The sequence below is a fragment of the Mustela putorius genome, unplaced genomic scaffold (assembly GCF_011764305.1).
Source record: "Mustela putorius furo isolate JIRA1106 unplaced genomic scaffold, ASM1176430v1.1 tig00000275_pilon_pilon_pilon, whole genome shotgun sequence".
NCBI classification, from domain to species: Eukaryota; Metazoa; Chordata; class Mammalia; order Carnivora; family Mustelidae; genus Mustela; species Mustela putorius.
The window spans coordinates 34,068,965-34,088,782 of NW_025421341.1; the positions used below are offsets into that span (position 1 = coordinate 34,068,965).

Genomic DNA, 19,818 nt, shown 5'->3' on the forward strand with positions numbered 1-19,818 from the left:
ACTTCTATAGACATCCCACAGGTCAAGATGTTATCACACGGCCATCCTTATCTGCAAGGGGGCCTGGGAAATGAACGTTCCAGCCTCCAGAAGAGAAGGTGACAAAGAGGGAGTAACTGTTAGACACAAATGAAGCCTGCAGAAGATTTTCTTTTAATGCTTCCACACACACCCCTTTAGCCCCTCCTGGCAGCGCCAGCCCTCCTCGGGTGACCCGCCCTCCTGAGAACACCGAGGAGACTTGGCCTCTCTCCCACAGCAGGAAAGAAGGGGAAAAAACATACATGGGGAGGTGGCATAATTCATACCAGAGGGAAGTCATGCTCCACAACCTTCCTTTTCCCTCCCAGACACTTGTAGAGAAGGGTAAGGGGGAAGTCAGAAATGTTGGGGTGGGCCAGACCACCATGGCTGGGGGCAGTGTGTGGTTGGGTGAGAATAGGTGGTCCATTATTTAGCAGAAGCCATTAATGGGCATGCCAACATGTGGTCTTGGAGGGGCTAGAGAGGGAGAGAGGTACTGCTCTGGGGAGCAACAAAGGGCAAACTGGGGAGAAGGGGAACTGGCTTTGTACACTTCAGGGAAAGGGGGCTACATACCTAGATTCCCAGTGGCAAGAGTGATGCTTGAGAGTGGGGCCTGGAGCAGGACCGAGCACAAGGACAGAAGTGAATGACCGGGGAAGGCAGGTGCCACCACTGCTGTCCCCTCCGACCCCAAAGTCCTGGTGAGGACAGACAGGAGGGACTCGGGCTGTGGAGGCCTGGGGTCTGAGCCAACCTCACCCAGATCTCCAAGGTGGAGTTCCAGCTCACTAAAACATGCTGACATGCTGCAGACATCATTTATTTGGAGGGAGGGGGACACGTAGCCCTTACATGCCTCCACCACACTGTCCCCCAGGATGCCCATGGGTGGCTAGCACTTACAGAAACCTGCATTTTTTTTTTCCTTGCAAACTTACTGGGACATCCTGACCTGTCGGCTGAATAAATGGTCAAAAGACTGGTAGCCTGAGCCCATGGCCACAACTGGGAGAAGGACACTCAGCTCTTGGACCAGCCCCACCCTTCCCCTGACCTCAAACTACAAAGTGGTTGGAGCGTGTTTTCTGGCCCTTCTGGGTTCCCCTCATCTGACTTTCTGGGGGCCACAACCTTGACCTTATCTACCTGTCCTACTGAGCAGTGACTTCCTGTGAGCCGCTCAGGCTTACTACCCCTGTCTCCCTCAAAATCCCCTGCTGCCCGCTTGGCCTGGGGCCTGTCACATGCTAGGGACCCCCTAAGTTTGTGGATAATTTTTTTTAAGTATTTTATTTATTTTCACGAAAGAAAGACAGCACGTGTGCATTGGGGGAAGGGGCAGGGGGAGAAGTAGGCTCCCCGCTGAGCAGAGAGCCCGATGTGGGGCTCGATTCCAGGACCCTGAGATCGTGGTATGAGCCAAAGACTGACGCTTAACCCACTGAGCCACCCAGGAGCCCAAGTTTGTAGATAATTTAAGAACTACTAAGGCCACACTGAGGAGCCCCTATTCAGCAGTTGTTCTAGTCCCAAGAGCCCCCAGATTTCAGGTCTTCTTCAGCCCTCCTTCTTTCAAGGCTTACCAGTCCTATATGCCATGTCTCAGAGCCTGGGAGGACGCCCAGACTGGCACCCTAATTTGCATTAAGGTATCAAAGCCTATGGAACGTAGTGGATCTCTCTCCTAGGCTTTGCCTGCAGTGTCTGGGCCCAGTGGAGGAACCCATGAAGATATTAGGCTGGTGGGACAGTCTGTGGTCCTCAACCACATCACAGAGAAACTCTGATACAGAACATGCCTCCATACCTCCCCAAATCCTGAACACCCCCTGGAGGAAGTAGAATGAGAGAGCCCAATTCAGGGCCCTTCCTCACACTCTGCCTCCCTCCCACATCTCTCTGTCCCTGGCTGTCTTCAGCTCCCCCAAGAGAAGGAACAGGGGCTGGGACAGCAGAATCAGAGAGTGGGGATAGAGGCTGGGCTGTCTCTACTGGAGCAGATAGGCCCCCTCTGTCCCCTCCCCAGCCCAGGTAACCTGAGCCTGGCATTTTGTCCATCTTGGAACAGCTGACAGTGCTGTGGTCGGACAGCTGGTGGGGCTGGGCTGGCCTGGCTGGGGTGGGAGCTTGGGCTGTTATATGAGACCCAGAGTCTGCATCTCTCTGCCCTGAGCTGGGAGCTGTTGTCCCACCCATCATTGTAGAGAGCTGTGGCACCATGCTCAGGGGCCCAGGGCTGCTGTTCCTCCTGCTGCTGCTGGCTGTCTGCTTGGGTGTGGACACAGGGGATCAGGAGCCTGGGGAGGACTGGAGCAGAGACCCAATGCCCAGGGGACAGAGGGTCTAGAGGGTTACTGAAGCCTGCCCCCATGCCCAGCACCCCACTTCTCCGCATCACACCCTCTCCCTCTATCTGCCCCATAGCCCCTGTACCCAGGCTCAGTGCTGTCTGTTGCAGGAGCCGAGGGCCGGAACCAGGAGGAACGTCTGCTCGGGGACCTGATGCACAGCTACAACCCCCACCTGAGGCCCGCTGAGCGCGATTCGGACGTGGTCAATGTCAGCCTGAAGCTCACACTCACCAACCTCATCTCCCTGGTGAGCCACAGGCCTGGAGAGCAGTGGGGGAGATAAAGGCCCAGTGTACCTGGCCCCTGGGACCTGTTAGGGAGAGGCGGAGGAAGGACTCCACAGGGGGGAGGCTGGGGGGCTAGAAATCTCCCACGAGGGCTGCCCAAGAGGCTGAGGTCCTGTAGCACCCAACGGGGGTCTAGAGGGACTAACATCTGGAGAGGACAAGTGATGGGGGTTCATCCTGCTGCTCTGTACCCCTAGAATGAGCGAGAGGAGGCCCTCACCACCAATGTCTGGATAGAGATGGTAAGAGGCCACCCCACAGTCTTTTTCTATGGGGTCCCAGTGCCCTTAGAGCTACCTGCCTTCCCCCATCCCCTCCCTGCCTCCTCTGACCCACCTGGGCTGAGCACCATTCCCGGGGGGAGCAGAGGGTGACTTGGCGGAGAGCAGGGCCTGGCAAGCCCACTCCTCCTGCAGCAGTGGTGTGACTATCGCCTGCGCTGGGACCCTCAAGACTACGAAGGCCTCTGGGTGCTGAGGGTGCCGTCCACCATGGTGTGGCGGCCGGATGTCGTGCTGGAAAACAAGTGAGGAGGGATGCAAGCAGGGGTTGGGGGGGACAAAAGGACACAAGGGTAGGGCCCAGTACTAGGGGGCTCCGGGGAAAGGGCCCGGTGAGCAGAAGGTACAGACTGGGAAATACTGGCAGGGGCAGGTGCCGCTGGGGGCAGGGCCAGGCCAGCAGACCCAACCCCCCCGGCCTGGCTCCATCTCTTCTGTCCCGGGTCCTCTGGTGGGCCGCTGCTCTCCCTTGGCCGCGGGGATGAGGGCAGCTGCCACAGAAGCCATCAGGAGTGAATCGACATGGAGGGCCGCACTCGGGGTCACCTCCCACACTTGGCAAGAGCTGGGGAGATGTTAGTACCATTGTGACCAGGCCTTGGTGATGAGGGGACAGGCTGGAGGAAGCCGGGAGGTGGGTGCGGTGGGGGAGCCCTCTGGAAGGAGGTGGTGGACCCTGTGGCCGTGAAGGGCTGCTGTCCCCAGGCCCCATCCACGCAGGGCAAGGGCTGGCCTGGGGTTGCCGGGGACGTGACCCCTCGCCCCAGCCCCGTGGCCCGGCCTATGCACAGCGTGGACGGCGTGTTCGAGGTGGCCCTCTACTGCAATGTGCTGGTGTCTCCTGACGGATGTGTCTACTGGCTGCCACCGGCCATCTTCCGCTCATCCTGCCCGGTCTCTGTCACCTACTTCCCCTTCGACTGGCAGAACTGCTCCCTCGTCTTCCAGTGAGGCCATTTACCAGGGGCAGGGGAGGCGGGGAGGGATTCAGAGAGTGGACCTAAGAGGAGTCTGGCTGGCTGGGGGATGCTAGGCAGTCTCAGCAGGGGCCCAGCCCAGCTCTCAGGGGGCCTGTGTGTTAGTCATCTTCAGACACCTGAAGATGCCCACGTCCCTCCCTGCTAAGCCACAGTCTCCTTGCTCATCCTCCTTCTCTGCCTCAGTTTCCCTGCCTGTACTCCAAAGGAGGAATTAATGACCGGGGTGTGTGGGCAAGAAGGCACTCACGAGTGTCACCCCTCACCCCATGGAGAGGTGGAGGGTAAATCAGTCTTCTTATCCAGAAATGGGGTGTGGGGGAGAAAGTCTGTTTGAGGGTTTTTCCCATAACTTAGAGAAGTGTTCTTTTCACAAGGAGACCCTCCTTTTTTTTTTTTTTTTAAAGATTTTATTTATTTGCCAGAGTGAGACACAGCAAGAGAGGGAATATAAGCAGGGGGAGTGGGAGATGGAGAAGCAGGTTTCCTGCCGAGCAGGGAGCTCAGTGAAGGGCTCTATCCCAGGACCTGAGCTGAAGGCAGATGCTTAATGACTGAGCCATGCAGGTGCCCCTCTGGGCTGCACTTTTGAAGGCAATACTGTCCACAGTTTCCTTGGACGATCATCTGGGTGACCTCAGAGGTGGCTTTACCCATACTCAAATGTATCCCCCCTCCCTCCCCATCTCCCAGGTCCCAGACCTACAGCACCAATGAGATCAATCTGCAGCTCAGCCAGGAAGATGGCCAGACCATCGAGTGGATTTTCATCGACCCTGAGGCCTTCACAGGTAAACTTCCTCCCAGGATCCCTGCTGGACCTGGCCTCCAGGGAAGAACCAGACTAAGCTCAGACCCCCTTCCCTGTAACCCAAGGTGAAAACCACAGTAATCCATAAAAATATATCTTTAAAGGCTCAACATAGTTCTTCTCTCCTAGTTTGGGTGGGAGGGGGATCATGTATCCGGGCTCCTTGGATGGTGCTCCTTTGGGCCTGCGCTGGCCACCCTGCAGCTAGGGGATGGGGGCTTCCCTCTCTGTGCCCACCCTGGCCTGCTTCCCGCAGAGAATGGGGAGTGGGCCATCCGGCACCGGCCTGCCAAGATGCTGCTAGACGTGGAGGCACCGGCGGAGGAGGCAGGCCACCAGAAGGTCGTCTTCTACCTGCTGATCCAGCGCAAACCCCTCTTCTATGTCATCAATATCATTGCACCCTGTGTCCTCATCTCCTCGGTCGCCATCCTCATCTACTTCCTTCCTGCCAAGGGTACCAGGAGCCGGTGGGAGGGGAGCCCTGGCCCCAGGTGGTAGCACAGGGACGAGCTGGGAGGACACAGGGTTGGGGTACCACACACAGGACCACCTGTCCCTGGAGACCAGGGCCGTCGGCCTCCTTATGGGGTGGGGGAGGTGCCCCACAGCAGAGAAATTGACATTGACATCAGCTCTGAAGACCTCTTGGTTATGGGCAGCGGGGGGCCAGAAGTGTACCGTCGCCATTAACGTGCTCCTGGCCCAGACTGTCTTCCTCTTCCTCGTGGCCAAGAAGGTGCCCGAGACCTCCCAGGCAGTGCCACTAATCAGCAAGTAAGGCTGCCCCTCACGCCGACCGCCCACCTCCCCCAACCTTGCCCAGAAGTCAGGGCAGGAAGTCCCTCCTGCCACTCCCACACCCACCTCCCTCAATGCCAACCCCTCACCCTAAGGGATTGGGGGTGTTGGGTGCCAAGAGTGGGGGTGCAGCTAGAGATGAAGGGCCAAAGGGCCCAGCCCCACCTCCTGCTCAACCCTCCACTCAACCCCGGCAGGTACCTCACCTTCCTCCTGGTGGTGACCATCCTCATTGTCGTGAATGCTGTGGTCGTGCTCAACGTGTCTTTGCGGTCCCCCCACACACATTCCATGGCTCGTGGGGTCCGAAAGGCAAGGCCCCTCCCTGCCCACTTCAGCGTCCTCCTGTCCAGTCCACTCATACACGTCGTCCTCTCCACCCCTTCCCCTTCCCTACTCACCTGCCACATTCAGTGGCAAACACCCCTGTGTATATCTTGAAACATGTGCCCCATGGATTAATATAATCCTGAGTGTTTATTATGTGACCGGTGTATTATGCGTGCAGACGCGTTTGATCATCACAGATCTCCCACAAGGTGGGTTTTAGTCCCATCTCCATTTTGCAAGTGAGGAAGTTGAGGCACAGAGAGATTCATTAACTTACCCAAGGTTGCCTGGCGAGGAAGCAGAGGCAAGATTCCACCCAGGCAGTCTGGCTCCGGAGTCCGTGTGATCTACAGCCAACAGAGACCCTTGTTGCAAATGCAGGTTCTCAGGCCCACCCCAGGCATTCTGGACCAGAACAGCGGGGGTGGGGTCTGGAAACCTGGGTAGGGAGTGCCCTGGTGATACTGCCATGCACACAAGTTGGAGGACCTAGGCTCCCTGTGTTTAGCACAGACCAGCGGAGCTGAGTGGGGTCAAGCCCCTGGCCATCGTGTGCTGCCTCTGGGCCCCTAGTGGCTTGAGCCCTCCCGCCCAACCTTCTCCTTGGGCTCAGAAACCCAGCTCCATACCAGGTCAGCTGGCTTCTAGCTGAAGCCCGCCACCAAATCCTTTCTCCAGGTGTTCCTACGGCTCTTGCCCCAGCTGTTGCGGATGCACATTTGCCCACCTTCCCCAGCAGCTGTGCCCGACCCCCAGCGCCAGCTGCAGAACGGCTCCTCAGGATGGTCGCCCACAGCTGGGGAAGAGGTCACTCTCAGCCTGCCTCGAAGTGAACTTCTCTTCCGGCAGCGGCAGCACAATGGGCTGGTGAGGGCAGCGCTGGAGAAGCTAGGTGAGGCTGGGGTTGTGGGGTAGGGATGACTGTGGAGACACTCCTCCCCAGGGACTCCAGACAGGGAGGGCTAGCTGTCAGCCAAAGAACCAGGCAGAGCAGATGAGTGTTGTTAAGTCTCCCGGGTGAGGAGAGAGACGCTAGGGCCCCTTGGGAGAGGCTGCCTTCTCAGACTAGTTCTTCTCCGCTCTATTCCCTGACCTTACCCTCTCTCCCACAGAGAAAGGCCCGGAGCCAGGGCACAGCCAGGAGTGGTGCAGCAGCCTGAAGCAGGCCGCCCCCGCCATCCAGGCATGTGTGGAAGCCTGCAACCTGATTGCCCTCGCCCGACACCAGCAGAGTCACTTTGACAGTGTAAGGGGGATTCAGTACCCGGGGAGGGACGTGGAACTGAGACGGGGGCAAGATGAGTGGGGTGGCTGTGGTAGGGCAATGGGATGAGAAAATTGGAACTGGGACACTGGGGCCAGGGGACTATGGCCGAAGGCAGGTTACGGCCTGGAAGTAGGTGAGAAGGGCTTTGGGATCACACAGTGATCCAGGGCAGGCTTGGTGTCACTGCTGATCACCCCACACCCCACCTTTCGCCTCCAGGGGAGTGAGGAGTGGTTCTTGGTGGGCCGCGTGCTGGACCGTGTCTGCTTCTTGGCCATGCTCTCACTTTTTGTCTGTGGCACTGCTGGCATCTTCCTCATGGCCCACTACAACCAGGTGCCCGCTCTGCCATTCCCTGGAGACCCCCGCTCATACCTGCCCCCACCTGACTGAGCCAACCAGCAACCAACTGCTGCTAGACACATGGAGTCTTGTCAGCTGGGTTCTTCAGTGGCTGAGGTCATGATGGGCCCTTTGGGAAGTGCCCTGCAGGGCCATGTAGGCCAACGGCCCTGAAAAAAGCACGGAAAATAAAGAGACCAAGCTGGAGTTCTGGAGTGGCTGAAAATGGCTGTGGGCAGTGTGTACTCTTGGGATCACCACATGGCACTGGTTACCTACTCCTGGCAACCCCCTCATTTCAGCAAAGCATGAGCAAGCCCCATCATTTATTATTATTTTTTTTAAGATTTTATTTATTCATTTGAGAGAGAGAGAGAGCATGAGCAGAGGGGAGAGAGAGAAGCAGACTCCCCATTGAGCAGGGAGCCCAACTTGAGGCTCAATCCCAGGACCCGGCGGAGATCATGACCTGAGCCAAAGGCAGTTGTTTAACCGAATGAGCCACCCAGGTGCCCCTTACTCCCCTCATTTCTGAAGCCGTAAGGAATCTGTCTTGTATGATGTTCCCAACTAGGCAAGGTCCCATCCCTCCATGCCTAGGCCTCCCTTCCTTTTTACAAGTTCCCCAAAGGCCCCTAAAGGAGGCAGGTCAAGACAGGTGCGAAATGTTCTCTTGAAAGAATGGCAGCAGCCCAGTCCAGCTGCTACTCTCCCTCCCCTGCCTTCTGGGCGCTATAAGCAGCCAATACTCACCTGCACCAGTGACCTTTGCATTCTATGCTTTGTCATTGATCACAAAAGATTCCATGAATTAAGAGCTCCTCAGGTCATCATGGACAAGTAAGAGTCACTATTCCCCCACATTTCAGATGGGCAAGTTGAGGCCCAGGGTAAGAAGGGCTTCCCAGAACACTGGTGGCTAAATAGTCTGGAGTCCAGAATTCCCAACCCAATTCTAGACACTCCAAGAAAGATTCCATGGCCTGGAAAACAGACCCCTCTTCTCTTCTCAAGGGCTGGGGCATTTGCACTGGTCCCAAAGGATGCTTAAGGCAACCAAGAGGTAGGCAGAAAGGCTGGGAGGTAACAGGGAATCACTGGGCTTTGCCTTCTGAGAGGAGACTCTGACCAGCTTCCCCTGGCCCCACTTAGGAAACAAGATGGCTGAGGTCTTCCTGGGAGAGAGGAAAGGCCCTGCTCTGAGAGTACAGCTGGGGCCTGAGTCTTATAGGTGATAAGACAACTTGAGCAACTCATTCGTGCCCCCTGAGCCTCTGTAAATGCGGGTACATTTACATTCAGTTCCTATCTACCCACATTAGAGGATCAAAGGTGCAGGTGAAAGTGACTCCCAAGTGTTAAAGTACCACGTAAGACTTGACAATGGGACATTGCGGGGGGGGGGGCGACCCCGGAAACAACACCCTCTCCCAAATACAGGGTTGCTGGCTTTGGGGCTCAACCACCAGCAGGTTCACTTCATTAACTCCAGTTTATATGCGCGGTCTCCCTGTGTATTTGGAGCCGAGATTTAGATCCGGGAGGCACTTTGATGACGGTGGGCCCATCTGTGGTTCTTGTAAGCTTTTCACTAGCTTTGTCCCCCGGGGTGAGTCTCTCAACTTCTCTGACTTGCCTCAAAGGGCGGAGATGAGCTCTTTAGCTCCTGGCTCAAGTAAGCAAAAATTTACAACACTACACTTACTGCGGGCGACTAAGTCTAGCACCTGCCACTGACGATCCCATTCCATCCGCGCGGCAACCCGAAGAGGCAGGCGCTATAATACAGTGTGGCCGGTACCCCAAGAGGAAAGAGCCTCGGGGAGGATCGCGCAGCCTGTCTGGGGGTGGAGTCGGGATCTGTACCAAGCAGTGAGTCCAGAGCCCGCACGGTCAGCGACGCGGCTCTGCCTCTTTCTCCGAGCCGCCGCGGGAGGGGGTCGGGACGTCCCCTCGGACGCACGACAGGAACCCGGGAAGAGCGAAGAGCCCACGCGACCCTACCGGCCGCCAAACCCGCGCCTCCGCGCAGCCGCCCAAGGCGGGCGTCCCGGGATACCCGCCCCACACAGAGGTAGGGCGCCGACGTTCCGCTGCGCCGCGCGCAGCCGGAAGTAGCCGGGCCCTAAGCGGGGGGAGACCTGGCGGAGCGGAAGTCACTCCGTGAGGCAGTGGCGACGGCGGCGGTGAGAGGATGAACAACAAGTTCGACGCGTGAGTGGCGCGTGGCCGCCCCACGGGGCCCCTTCCCCCAACCGTTCCCCGCGCCCGCCCCCCAGCGGGGCTGGCGGCGGCAAAACTCCCCGGCGCCGTCCTCCCTCCCGGGCTTGGGCTGCGGGCCTCCCTGGCCCAGGCGGCCGGCGGGGAAGAGGAGGGGGCTGGGAAGGCGTGATGCGGGGGTCCCAGAGACGCGGGGGTCGTACGGACCGACGGCGAAGCGCGGGGGCCCGGGGAGGAGGTAGCTGTGACGCCCGGAAGCAGCTTTTTGGACGCCCCGCCCCGGTGGGTGCGGGTGGCCGGCAGCGTGGAGGGGCGGAGACCGCGGCGGTTTGGGTGTTTCCGCAGCCTGGCTGCCCTGCCTCTGAAGCCGGCTTTCCACGCACGCTCTCCAGCCTGGGCAGGTCACCTCGCCTCTCTGAGTCAGTGTTCTCATCTGCAGAGTGGGGACGGTAACAGCCCGGGTCCAAGAGTTGGGAAGGTGCAGTGAGACGATGTGGCTGTTGCGCCTGGAGGCTGCTCAGTTAGGGAACGCCCCTGGTCTGCCTCAGCCTTCTTCCTACTTCCGTTCTCCTCCTTTTCCCTTCCAACACACTCACGGGGAGCTGCTCGTTTTCTTGCCCAGCGAGCACACTTGACGTTGCCCCCGTCTCTACTTCCGTGTCTACCCTATTTGTTCCTAGTTGAGCATCAATTGGAAATGCAGAAAAGAAATGAGAGTATTTCCCTCTAGCGATTGTATCTTGAGGTAGTTTATGTTCTTATCGCTCTTCTAATAATCTGGTAAATCTGATCTCCAAAGACCCGGATTTCCAGGCCCAGACCCACCAGTTTCCCAGTTATTTGACAGTAGAAGAGTTACCCAGCCATTGTTATCTAAGGCACATTAGTGGTTAGTGCCCTGGCGTGTGATAAAGATCAAATCACATTCAGCAGTGCCTAAAGGTACTTTGTGAACTGCTCATAGTGAGGAAGAAATGTAAAGTGGCATCACTGTTTAGGCTGTGACTGTCTGCTGACGGCAAGTTGGGATTTTTCCAGGACAAGGAGTGCTGGTTTGCAAATTCAGGAGTCCTGGGTTTCAGCCCTCTAGGCAGCTCCTCAGGAATGTTTCCTGGTCTCTGAGAAGTCTCTGGGGGCTTGGAAAAAGTCTGCTGCCTAGCTGAGCCCATCTCAGTAGGAACAGCCACACTCCCCCTCCCCCTTTTGTACCCCTCATCTTGAATCTCTGGGGCACCAAGTTCCAGATCTAAGTCCTCCCTCAGTGAAGCTTTCTGCAAACCCTGTTCCTCTGCTGGATCAAACAAATCAGAATTTCATCTTAGGAAAGCACTTTATGGGTCATCTAGTCCAGTCCTGCCCAAATCATTTAGCAATCTGCAGTAAACTAATTTAAGAATAGTAGCAATGGCTTCCATAGGCATCTTGCTAGGTACTTTTCACGTATTATTTCTACACCTAACAACCCTGCAAAGGGGGTCGTGTTACCTCCTTCTACAGATAGGAAAATGAGGCCCCCTGAGGTTGGGTAACTTGTCCACAAAAACAGGAAGGCCCATGTGGCAGAATTCAAACCCAGATGTGTTGTTTAACCTAGGTTCAAGTACCTCTTGACAAAAATTAACCTGGATCATTTTTAATGTTTCATTATTAGCTATTTCTTATACCGAGTCAGAATTTTTTAACATCTCCTAGCTATGCAGGAGAAAGCCAAAGCATTTCATTTATTTGAAATTAGCAATTAGAGACCACACTCCTGCCCCAGGCTTTGAAGTTTATTTCTTTGCATAATCTCTACACCCAACATGGGACTTGAAACCACAGCCCCAAGCCTGGAGCTCCTCTGACTGAGCCAGCCCTGATCCCCCAAAATCTGCAGTTTTTAGACCATTGTTACATTTTGGCTTCTATACTCTAAACCACATGGTTCCTAAGGACTGGTGCCAGTTTGCCAGCATCATAAAAGTCCATTGCCTGGACCTGGGTACTGTCGTCTAGTCTGATGAGCTCAGGTTAAAGAAGAGCTCTAACTTACTCTACTCAGTGGGCTCGACTTTGACCTAGGACTATAATTATACCCTACCTCCCACATCTGTCAAGTCCATTAATGCCCCTGTCATTGATCCTGTTGACATGATGTCAAACCTAAGATGCTTTCACTGTTCTGCAGTCCCAGACTGATTAATTTTCAGCTCTAGATGCCATACTCGATTTTGTCACTATTCTCTCTTTGCTAGCTTTTGGCCCTTTCTTAAAGTATTGTCCAAGCCACCTGTTTGGCACTCATCCTATTTATTCTGCCTTGTATTGCTTTTATTTTATTTTAAATTTATTTTTATTTGACAGAGACATAGAGAGCACAAGTAGGCAGAGCAGCAGGCAGAGGGAGAAGCAGGCTCTCTGCTGAGCAGGGAGCCTGATGAGGGGCTCGATCACGGGACTCCAGGATCATGACCTGAGCTGAAGGCAGTCACTTAACCAACTGAGCCACCCAGGCGCCCCAATTTTATTTTATTTTTTAAGTTTTAACTTAGTTGAGAGAGAGTGAGTGCACACAGGCGGGGGCGGGGGCAGAGGGGAGAGGAGGAAGCAGAAGCCGACTCCCCTCTGAGCAGTGATCCTGGTGTGGGGCTCCATCCCAGGATCCTGAGATCATGACCTGAGCCGAAGGCAGACACTTCAGTAACTGTGCCCCTATTGCTTTGATTTTAGACATGTTTTCATTAAACATGTTTGTTGTCTGTCTCTGACTGATGCTGGACATGTAAAGATGAATTAGACCCAAGTTCCTATCCACAAGCACCTAGTTAGTATAAGGACAAACCTGGGCAGAAGGTTTGATGAGCTGACTTAGCCACTCAGTCTGGATAGCCTTAGAGATGCTAATTGCGCTCCTGAGTCTGTGGAGCACTGATTTTTAGTCCTGATGGTATCTTGGCTCAAATCCAGCTTTAGGCTGGGAAGAGTAGCCTCTGGAACATAGGGTGCAAGTGATTTGCCTTAAGTATGGGCTTTGAGGGCAGCGTAGTTGGCTAGCTCCACTCTCAAATAACACAAGATGAAGGTCCGTAGGATTTCCTTTTACCATCTCTGAAGGGAATCAGGAAGTGTGGTCCAGGGATCTCAGTGGCACTGTTTCTTCTCAGATATAATTATTTTTGCTATTCTTTTTCTCTTTCCTTGTTGTGATTAGCAGCAGAGAAAGGAACTTAGCTCCAAGGAACTTACTAGCCCCAACTTTTCTTGGGGCTAGTAAACTGCCCCTCTTCAAAATTTAAAGAGGAGGGACCCCAGAGGATATAGTGAAGGCTAAGAGGTAAGAAGAGAGGGAAATGGCTTGAGTCCTGAGGTGTGCCCCAAAGATAAGAATTAGGAGCTGTCTTGGGCCTATTCGGTATAAAAAACCATGAGAAATTTTTGATTGGTAGGAGCCCAAAAAAGTAGCCATGACATTACATCTGAGACAAGTACAAGCATTTGTATGGTGAGATTCAGAAGAGGGGAGCCTGATCCAGCCTAGGGAGAGTAGGAAATGTTTCTAAGAGAAAGTGGCCCTCATCCCAAGTCCTGATGGACAAGTTAAGTAGGGGAAGAGACCACACGGTGAGTATAACAGAGGGGTGAGATCGGGAAACTGTAAGTAGGCTGATAACACAAGAGTGCAAGGAGTTTTTTGGGACCAAGAAGGAGGTGATATTTGGCACATAGAGAGCAGGACCTTTGTACCAAGCTGATTCCCAAGTATGTATACATTATCTCCACAATCAGATCCTTGGGGACAGGCAGTCTAACCTCTTATACAATAAGTGGCTTGGTAAATGTGGGACTTGGTGCTATACAGGTTCCTTTAGGAAAGTAAACCAAACCATCTCGAGTTTAATAAAGGGGAAGAAGTATAATAAGCACAGATAATGTTCTCCCAGAAGTCTGGGGAAATCAAACTAAACAAGATGGCAGCATCACAAACAAAGCCACTTTTCTCACCACTTTCTCTGCTCCATTTCCTTTCTCCCTACTGGTTTTCTTTGCTCTTGTTCATTGTCTACCCTCATTGCTTTTCTCATGTGGGAGCCATGTAGTTGTCCCAGCTTCTGAATCTGTGTGATCTTTCATTTCCTGGATGAAAAGCCAAGCAAGGAATCTACTCATAATTATGAGCAAGACCATGGGGCATCAGTTATTGGCCAGGCTGGAATGCCCTTTATTCAAGTGCCCTTCATACTCATTCCTTGAACAGAGTGGGGTAGGGTCATTTATGGCATCATGCACCTGAGTATACCCTACAAGTAGGGCTGTGAAATGAGCAGAAAAGGCACCTCATCACATGGCTAGTTTGTGCATTCTAATATTTATTGAGTGCTTTTTATGTGCTATGCACTGGAAATTTATGGGCAAAAGAAAATGCAAAATACTTTGCATCATGTTTCTATAGGTATATAAGGTTATCACTTGAGCATTTCTAGGTCCTTTCTTGAGAATTACCTAATTCCGTTTGACTAGATAGTCATTAGGGCCAAAGGTGGTTTTGGAGAAGAGCCATGATAAGCTAATGGTCCAGCTCTAAATTACATGACATTCCTATCTTTGTGAATTCACCTTCCGTTTATCTTTTTGTCTGAATCCAGTGAGCTTTAGATGTACCTGAAAGCCTTAGGGTAGGTAGTTCACTGCTTCTAGAAGTATAGCATCTACTCTACATTTGACCAGTCTTACCAGGCAAGAAGACATTCATTCCCTCTTTCAGTCATTTCTTTTTCTTTTCGTTTAACATTGATTCATGTTTAACGTTTAACATCGTGTAATATGTTAAGGCAACATCTTCTTGTCTTTGGTGCTGGAGATCAAAGATTAAAAAGACTTCTAAGAGATCCCTCCATTTAATGGGAAAAATAGACATAGGAGGAGTGGCACCTGAGGCTGAGGGGTAGTGTTTGCAGAGGCATAGCTGTGGGACTATAGATTGCTTTGGGAGATGGGAAGGGAAAGAAATATCAGTAGGCAAAAATCAGATTCTAGAGGATCTTAAATTTCATTGTACTTTATCCTGCAGGGTGTGCATCAAAAGGCAAGGGATGGTTTTAAGCATGGAAGTTAAATGTTTGATAGTTTTAAGCATGGAATTTAAATGACCAGATTTTTGTTTATTTTTTTTAAAGATTTATTTATTTATCTTAGAGAGTGAATGCACATGTGCACATACACAAGCACCAAGGGGAGGGTCAGAGGGAGAGAGAGTCTTAAACAGACTTTGCACTAAGCATGGAGCCAGATGGGCTCAACACAGGGTTCAACCTCACAACCCTGAAATCAAGACCCTAAGATCACGACCTGAGCTAAAACCAAGAGTCAGATGCTTAACTGACTGTGCCACAGAGGTGCCCCTTGTTTGCATTTAGAAAGATGCTGGTGGCTATGTGGAGGATGGATAGAGGGTGGAAATGATTTGTGTTAGGGAAACCATTTAGGGATTTATTTTGATAACTGAGATGACAGAGAAGTGGGCCTGAACTAAAGCAGTTGCAGTGGGGAAGGATAGGAGAGATGGTTAGAAGAAGTGTCAAGAAAGATAGGTCAGTTTTTAACTTTATTTGAAAGGCCAAAGCAGTTATACAATACAGAAACTATTATCAATTCATTATTTTTGGCCAAAAAATAAAATGAATTAAACTGTTTTTCTCTTGCTTCTTTGCCTGTCAGAAAACTGGAAGATGGGGGGCATCTAGGTAGCTTGGATGGTTGGGCATCTGCCTTTGGCTCAGGTCATATCTCCAGGTCCTGGGATCTCTCTCTCTCCATCTCTGTCTCTGTATCTCTCTCAAATGAATAAATAAGATTAAAAAAAAAAGAAAGAAAAAAGAAAACTGGAAGATAGTGTGTTTTGAAATTCCTCCTAACTGCCTTTCTATACTCCCTTGCTCTTCCCTCATCTCTTATACATCTCATTGTCTCTATTTTGACTGACTTAGGGATTGTTATATGATAGTTCATTTGACCCGGTGGCTTTGCTAGGTAAGCAAGAATCAGCTCATTCATGGCCTAACATTGTCTTGCCTTCCCATTCAGATTGAAAGACGATGACAGTGGGGACCATGATCAGAATGAAGAAAACAGCACACAGAAAGATGGTGAGAAGGAAAAAATGGAACGAGACAAGAATCAGGGCAGCAGTAAGAGGAAGGTGAGTTTTGTGCTGTAGAGATAGAATTGCCTTTGGACTTGAAATTTGGTTATCTTGTGGAACCTGTTAGGTTAAGGATACCAGATTAACTTGATGGCACCCTATTTTGGAATATCTGCTGCTTTTTTTTTTTTAAGGTTTTATTTATTTGAGAGAAAGAGAATGTGTGTACACATGTGCTCAAGCAGGGGGAGGAGCAGAGGGAGAAGGGCAAACAGTATCCATGCTGAACATGGAGCCAGATTTGGGACTCGATTCCAGGACCCTGGCTGGGATCATGACCTGAGCCGAAATCAAGAGTCAGATGCTTAACTAACTGAAGCACACTGGCATATCTGCTTTTGTTCTCAGAAAAAGATTGTTGAATCACTGGCATTCATGGTGGGAATTAGAACTTTTCCTTTGCCACAAGATCTTGAGATGTTGCCTTGCTTTCCAGCATTCTCCCAGCATGACGATATATTAACCTTGGAGTTTAGCAGAGCTATTTGTTGCTTCATAAGCTGCTGCCGAGTATTTAATCCTACATATCCCTTGAAATTTTAGACTCTTTAGTCAGTAATAATCTAAACTGAAAGTTACTGGAAAAAGAGAAAGTCTAGAGAATGAGGGACTGATAGATTTCTTTTTCTTTCTCTCTTTCTTTCTTCCTTTTAGGGTTTATTTTTTTGTTAGGGACAAAGGTGTGCACAATCAGGGGGAAGGGCAGGTAGAGGGAGGATCAGGCTCGCCGCTGAGCAAAGAGCCTGAGTCCTGATCCGAGGACCCTGGGATCATGACCTGAGCTGGAGGCGGATGCTTAACTGACTGAGCCACCTGGGTGTTCCAGATCATCTTCTTTTTTGACATATCAAAACAGTTGTTTCTCTCACAAGGTCGAGGACTATCCAGATACAAGCATTGTAGGTGCTAAGAGAACACAAAGGCGAATGAGACTATGGGTCAGAGGCTTCCACTTAATAGTAACAGTAGTAATGATAGCTGACACTGAGTACTTACTGTGTGCCGGGCACTGTGCTAAGCACTTTAGATCTATTAATTTATTTGATCCGCTCAGCAACCCTATGATATGGTTATGATTATTTTCTTCACTTTGTAGATAAGCAGCAGGGGCACAAACAGGTTAAGCAGCCTGCCCAGGTTACTAGCCAGTAAGTGATAAAGTGTCATAGAGGAGGCAATATTTGGCCTGGGAGTACTTGGCTGAGATAAGATATAAACATAAATACCTAAGTTAGAAAACACAAAGTTACAAATGCCGTAAGAATACAGATAAAACGTTACAGGAGCTTAGAGTCAGTTAACCACTAAGGAAACTTACTGGTAAGTGGAATCTTGGGCATAATGCAGGTAATTGAGGATGTGTCCTTTTTGTGGAGGTGATAAGGGGTGACGCCGTAAAATGTTTTCTCTGTCTCAGATCATGTGAAAAATGCCCCAGATTAACACACCTTCTTTACTTGATAGGCTGTTGTGCCTGGACCAGCAGAGCATCCCCTGCAGTACAACTATACTTTCTGGTACTCCAGAAGGACCCCTGGCCGTCCCACCAGCTCACAGAGCTATGAACAGAATATCAAACAGATTGGCACCTTTGCCTCCGTGAGTACTTACTGCTTTAATGTAATGAGCCTTTGTAGAACATTAGTCCCTATATTTACATCATAGTGTTTTTTTTAACTTTCCTGGTAGCTTAGGATTCTGGTTTCCTTATTTGACGGAGTCCCCAAGGTCAGGTTTGTTCATTCTTGATTTCTCATCAGACATCCATAGGTAACATGCATAGGAATCAAGAAGTATATGAGTTGTCAAATTGATTGTAAAGGGACAATACAAAAAAACAGGTTTGTTTAAGTAGATATGTACTGAGTCCCTATTGCATGCAAATTTTCATGGAGGATAAAACATTTTATAATACGCTATATCTATTTTTTATGAAGCTTGACAGTAAAGTCAAGAGTAAAATTCAAAAGTTTTCCTTACATTAAGAACCTCCTATTAATGGGGCATCTGGCTGATAGAGCGTGGAACTCTTAATCTTGGGGCAGAGAGCTTACTTAAAAAAAAAAACAACGAACCTCCCATTAGGGTTTTGGGTACGTTAGGAACTGTGTATAAAGTAGCATCTTTTTCCTGTGTTCAGAAAGAAAATTAAATCCTAATCATTGTTTTTGTAAGTACTGTCAGAGTCAGAAATAGCCCCAGCTCTGTCTGTCTCCCTCACTGGTGGCTAGGTTTCCATATCTGCAATTAACACCAGTCTTGTTCAGCAAAAATTTTTATGCACTTCCTACATGCTGTACATTTGATTTCTGGGCAGAATCAAATGCAGGATTTGTTGTTTTCTTGAAATTGTGGAGGTTTTTTCCTATTTAAAATGCAGACACTAGAAATGAAAACTCTGACAGTAAACATTACAATAAATTGGTAAAGAAGAATGACACAGTAATAGGCACTTGATGTAGTTTCCTTTGATCATATAATAGCCCTATGAGATCAGTGATATTATCCATGTTTTACAAACAAGAAAAGTGAGACTTAATGCTGCTTTCTTAGACTATTTCTTCATTTATTATTAATCAGATATATGCGTGTGTGTATGTCATATGTATCTGGTAATCAGATTAGCTGATTACTCTGCTGAGTTGATAATCATTTCAGCCCAAAGCAAGGATTTGTTTTAGTGAGCCTGTGCTTCCTTCCTTATTTATTTAATTATTTGTTTGTTTTTAAAAGTAGGCTCCATGCCCAGCGTGGGACTCAAACTCGTGACCCTGAGATTAAGGGTTACATGCTCCTCCAACTGAGCCAGCCAGGTGCCCGCCTGTACTCCCTTATTACTGGTAGATACAGGCTTTATTGTAATACTAAAAATAGCTTGTGTATTGGGTGCATATTTGGTTCAAGAAATGTTTGTTGAATGGATTCACCAAGAGTTCTAAAATGAATTAAGCTCTTGCCCTTAGAGAAGCAAGTCATTCTTACAGTGATAAGTGCTATAGGGAAGGCTGAAGTGCTCTTGAAGTTCAGAGGAAAGAAAAAATTAATTCCAGCTTGGGGAAAGCCCCTTTGGAGGAGATGGGCTTAAAATTAAAGAGTCCTGGTGGGCTCATTCATTAGAACATGTGACTCTTGGGGCACATGAGTGGCTCAGTGGGCTAAAGCCTCTTCCTTCAGCTCGGGTTGTGATCCCAGGGTTCTGGGATCAAGCCACGAATCGGGCTCTCTGCTCAGCAGGGAGCCTACCTTTCCCCTCTCTCTCTTTAAAATTTTTTTTAAAGATTTTATTTATTTGACAGAGCACACAAGTAGGCAGAGCGGCAGGCAGAGGGAAAGGGAGAAGCAGGTTCTCTGCTGAGCCAGGGAGCCTGATCTGTGGCTCGATCCTGGGACCCTGGGACCCTGGAATCATGACCTGAGCTGAAGGCAGAAGTTTAACCTACTGAGCCACCCAGGTGCCCTTTCTTTTCTTTTTTTAAGATTTTATTTATTTTATTAGGGAGTGTGTGCACAAGTTGAAGGGGGGAGAGGCAGACTCCCTACTTAGCAGAGAGCCCAACATGGGGCTTCATATACAGGGCTTAGGACCCTGGAATCACCACCGGAGCCAAAGGCAGTTGCTTAACTGAGCCATCCAGGTGCCTCTTCTTTTCTTCTCTTTGGCATGAATGCTGAGTTGACTAGAGCAACATTGTTAACATCATCTGGGGTATCATTCTTCTAGAATCCGTGGATGTGTGACCACTGTTGGCTGTCTTATAATTCAAGGCATCAGGAAATGTCTCACAATATTAGGTTCCTCACAGAGAAGTAATCACATTGTGGAACATTTTATCAAATCCAAAGCAGTATTTCTCAGTGCTCCTTAATCCTAATATTTGACCATATTTAAAAGTTCTCGAAGTCAGGATGACTACAAAAGCAGTGTCTTAAAATGGAAAGAGCATTG

The 19,818-nt window shown here is 50.5% G+C and overlaps 2 protein-coding genes across 7 annotated transcripts in view; both read left to right on the forward strand.

Annotated features, from left to right (window-relative positions):
• The first annotated feature begins 2,205 nt into the window (after nt 1-2,205).
• Nucleotides 2,206-7,693, forward strand: CHRNG (cholinergic receptor nicotinic gamma subunit). Its single transcript, XM_004773479.3, has 12 exons — nt 2,206-2,300; nt 2,486-2,625; nt 2,863-2,907; nt 3,082-3,191; nt 3,738-3,893; nt 4,617-4,714; nt 4,991-5,191; nt 5,397-5,511; nt 5,733-5,847; nt 6,544-6,757; nt 6,978-7,111; nt 7,352-7,693. Exons 1-12 carry the CDS (start codon nt 2,246-2,248, stop codon nt 7,523-7,525), a joined length of 1,557 nt encoding a protein of 518 aa, XP_004773536.1. The 5' UTR covers nt 2,206-2,245; the 3' UTR covers nt 7,526-7,693.
• A 1,847-nt stretch (nt 7,694-9,540) lies between these two features.
• EIF4E2 (eukaryotic translation initiation factor 4E family member 2) overlaps nt 9,541-19,818 on the forward strand; it is a 30,129-nt gene continuing 19,851 nt past the window's right edge. For 5 of the 6 annotated variants that reach the window (XM_004773484.3, XM_004773486.3, XM_004773483.3 and 2 more), the window contains exons 1-3: nt 9,541-9,688; nt 15,755-15,869; nt 17,337-17,471. In XM_004773484.3, coding sequence (XP_004773541.1) covers nt 9,669-9,688; nt 15,755-15,869; nt 17,337-17,471 — 270 coding nt within the window. In that variant the 5' untranslated portion in view covers nt 9,541-9,668. Of the gene's footprint in view, nt 9,689-9,732; nt 9,977-15,754; nt 15,870-17,336; nt 17,472-19,818 lie in introns of those variants that run through there. The other variant, XM_013046338.2, reaches the window with a different exon arrangement.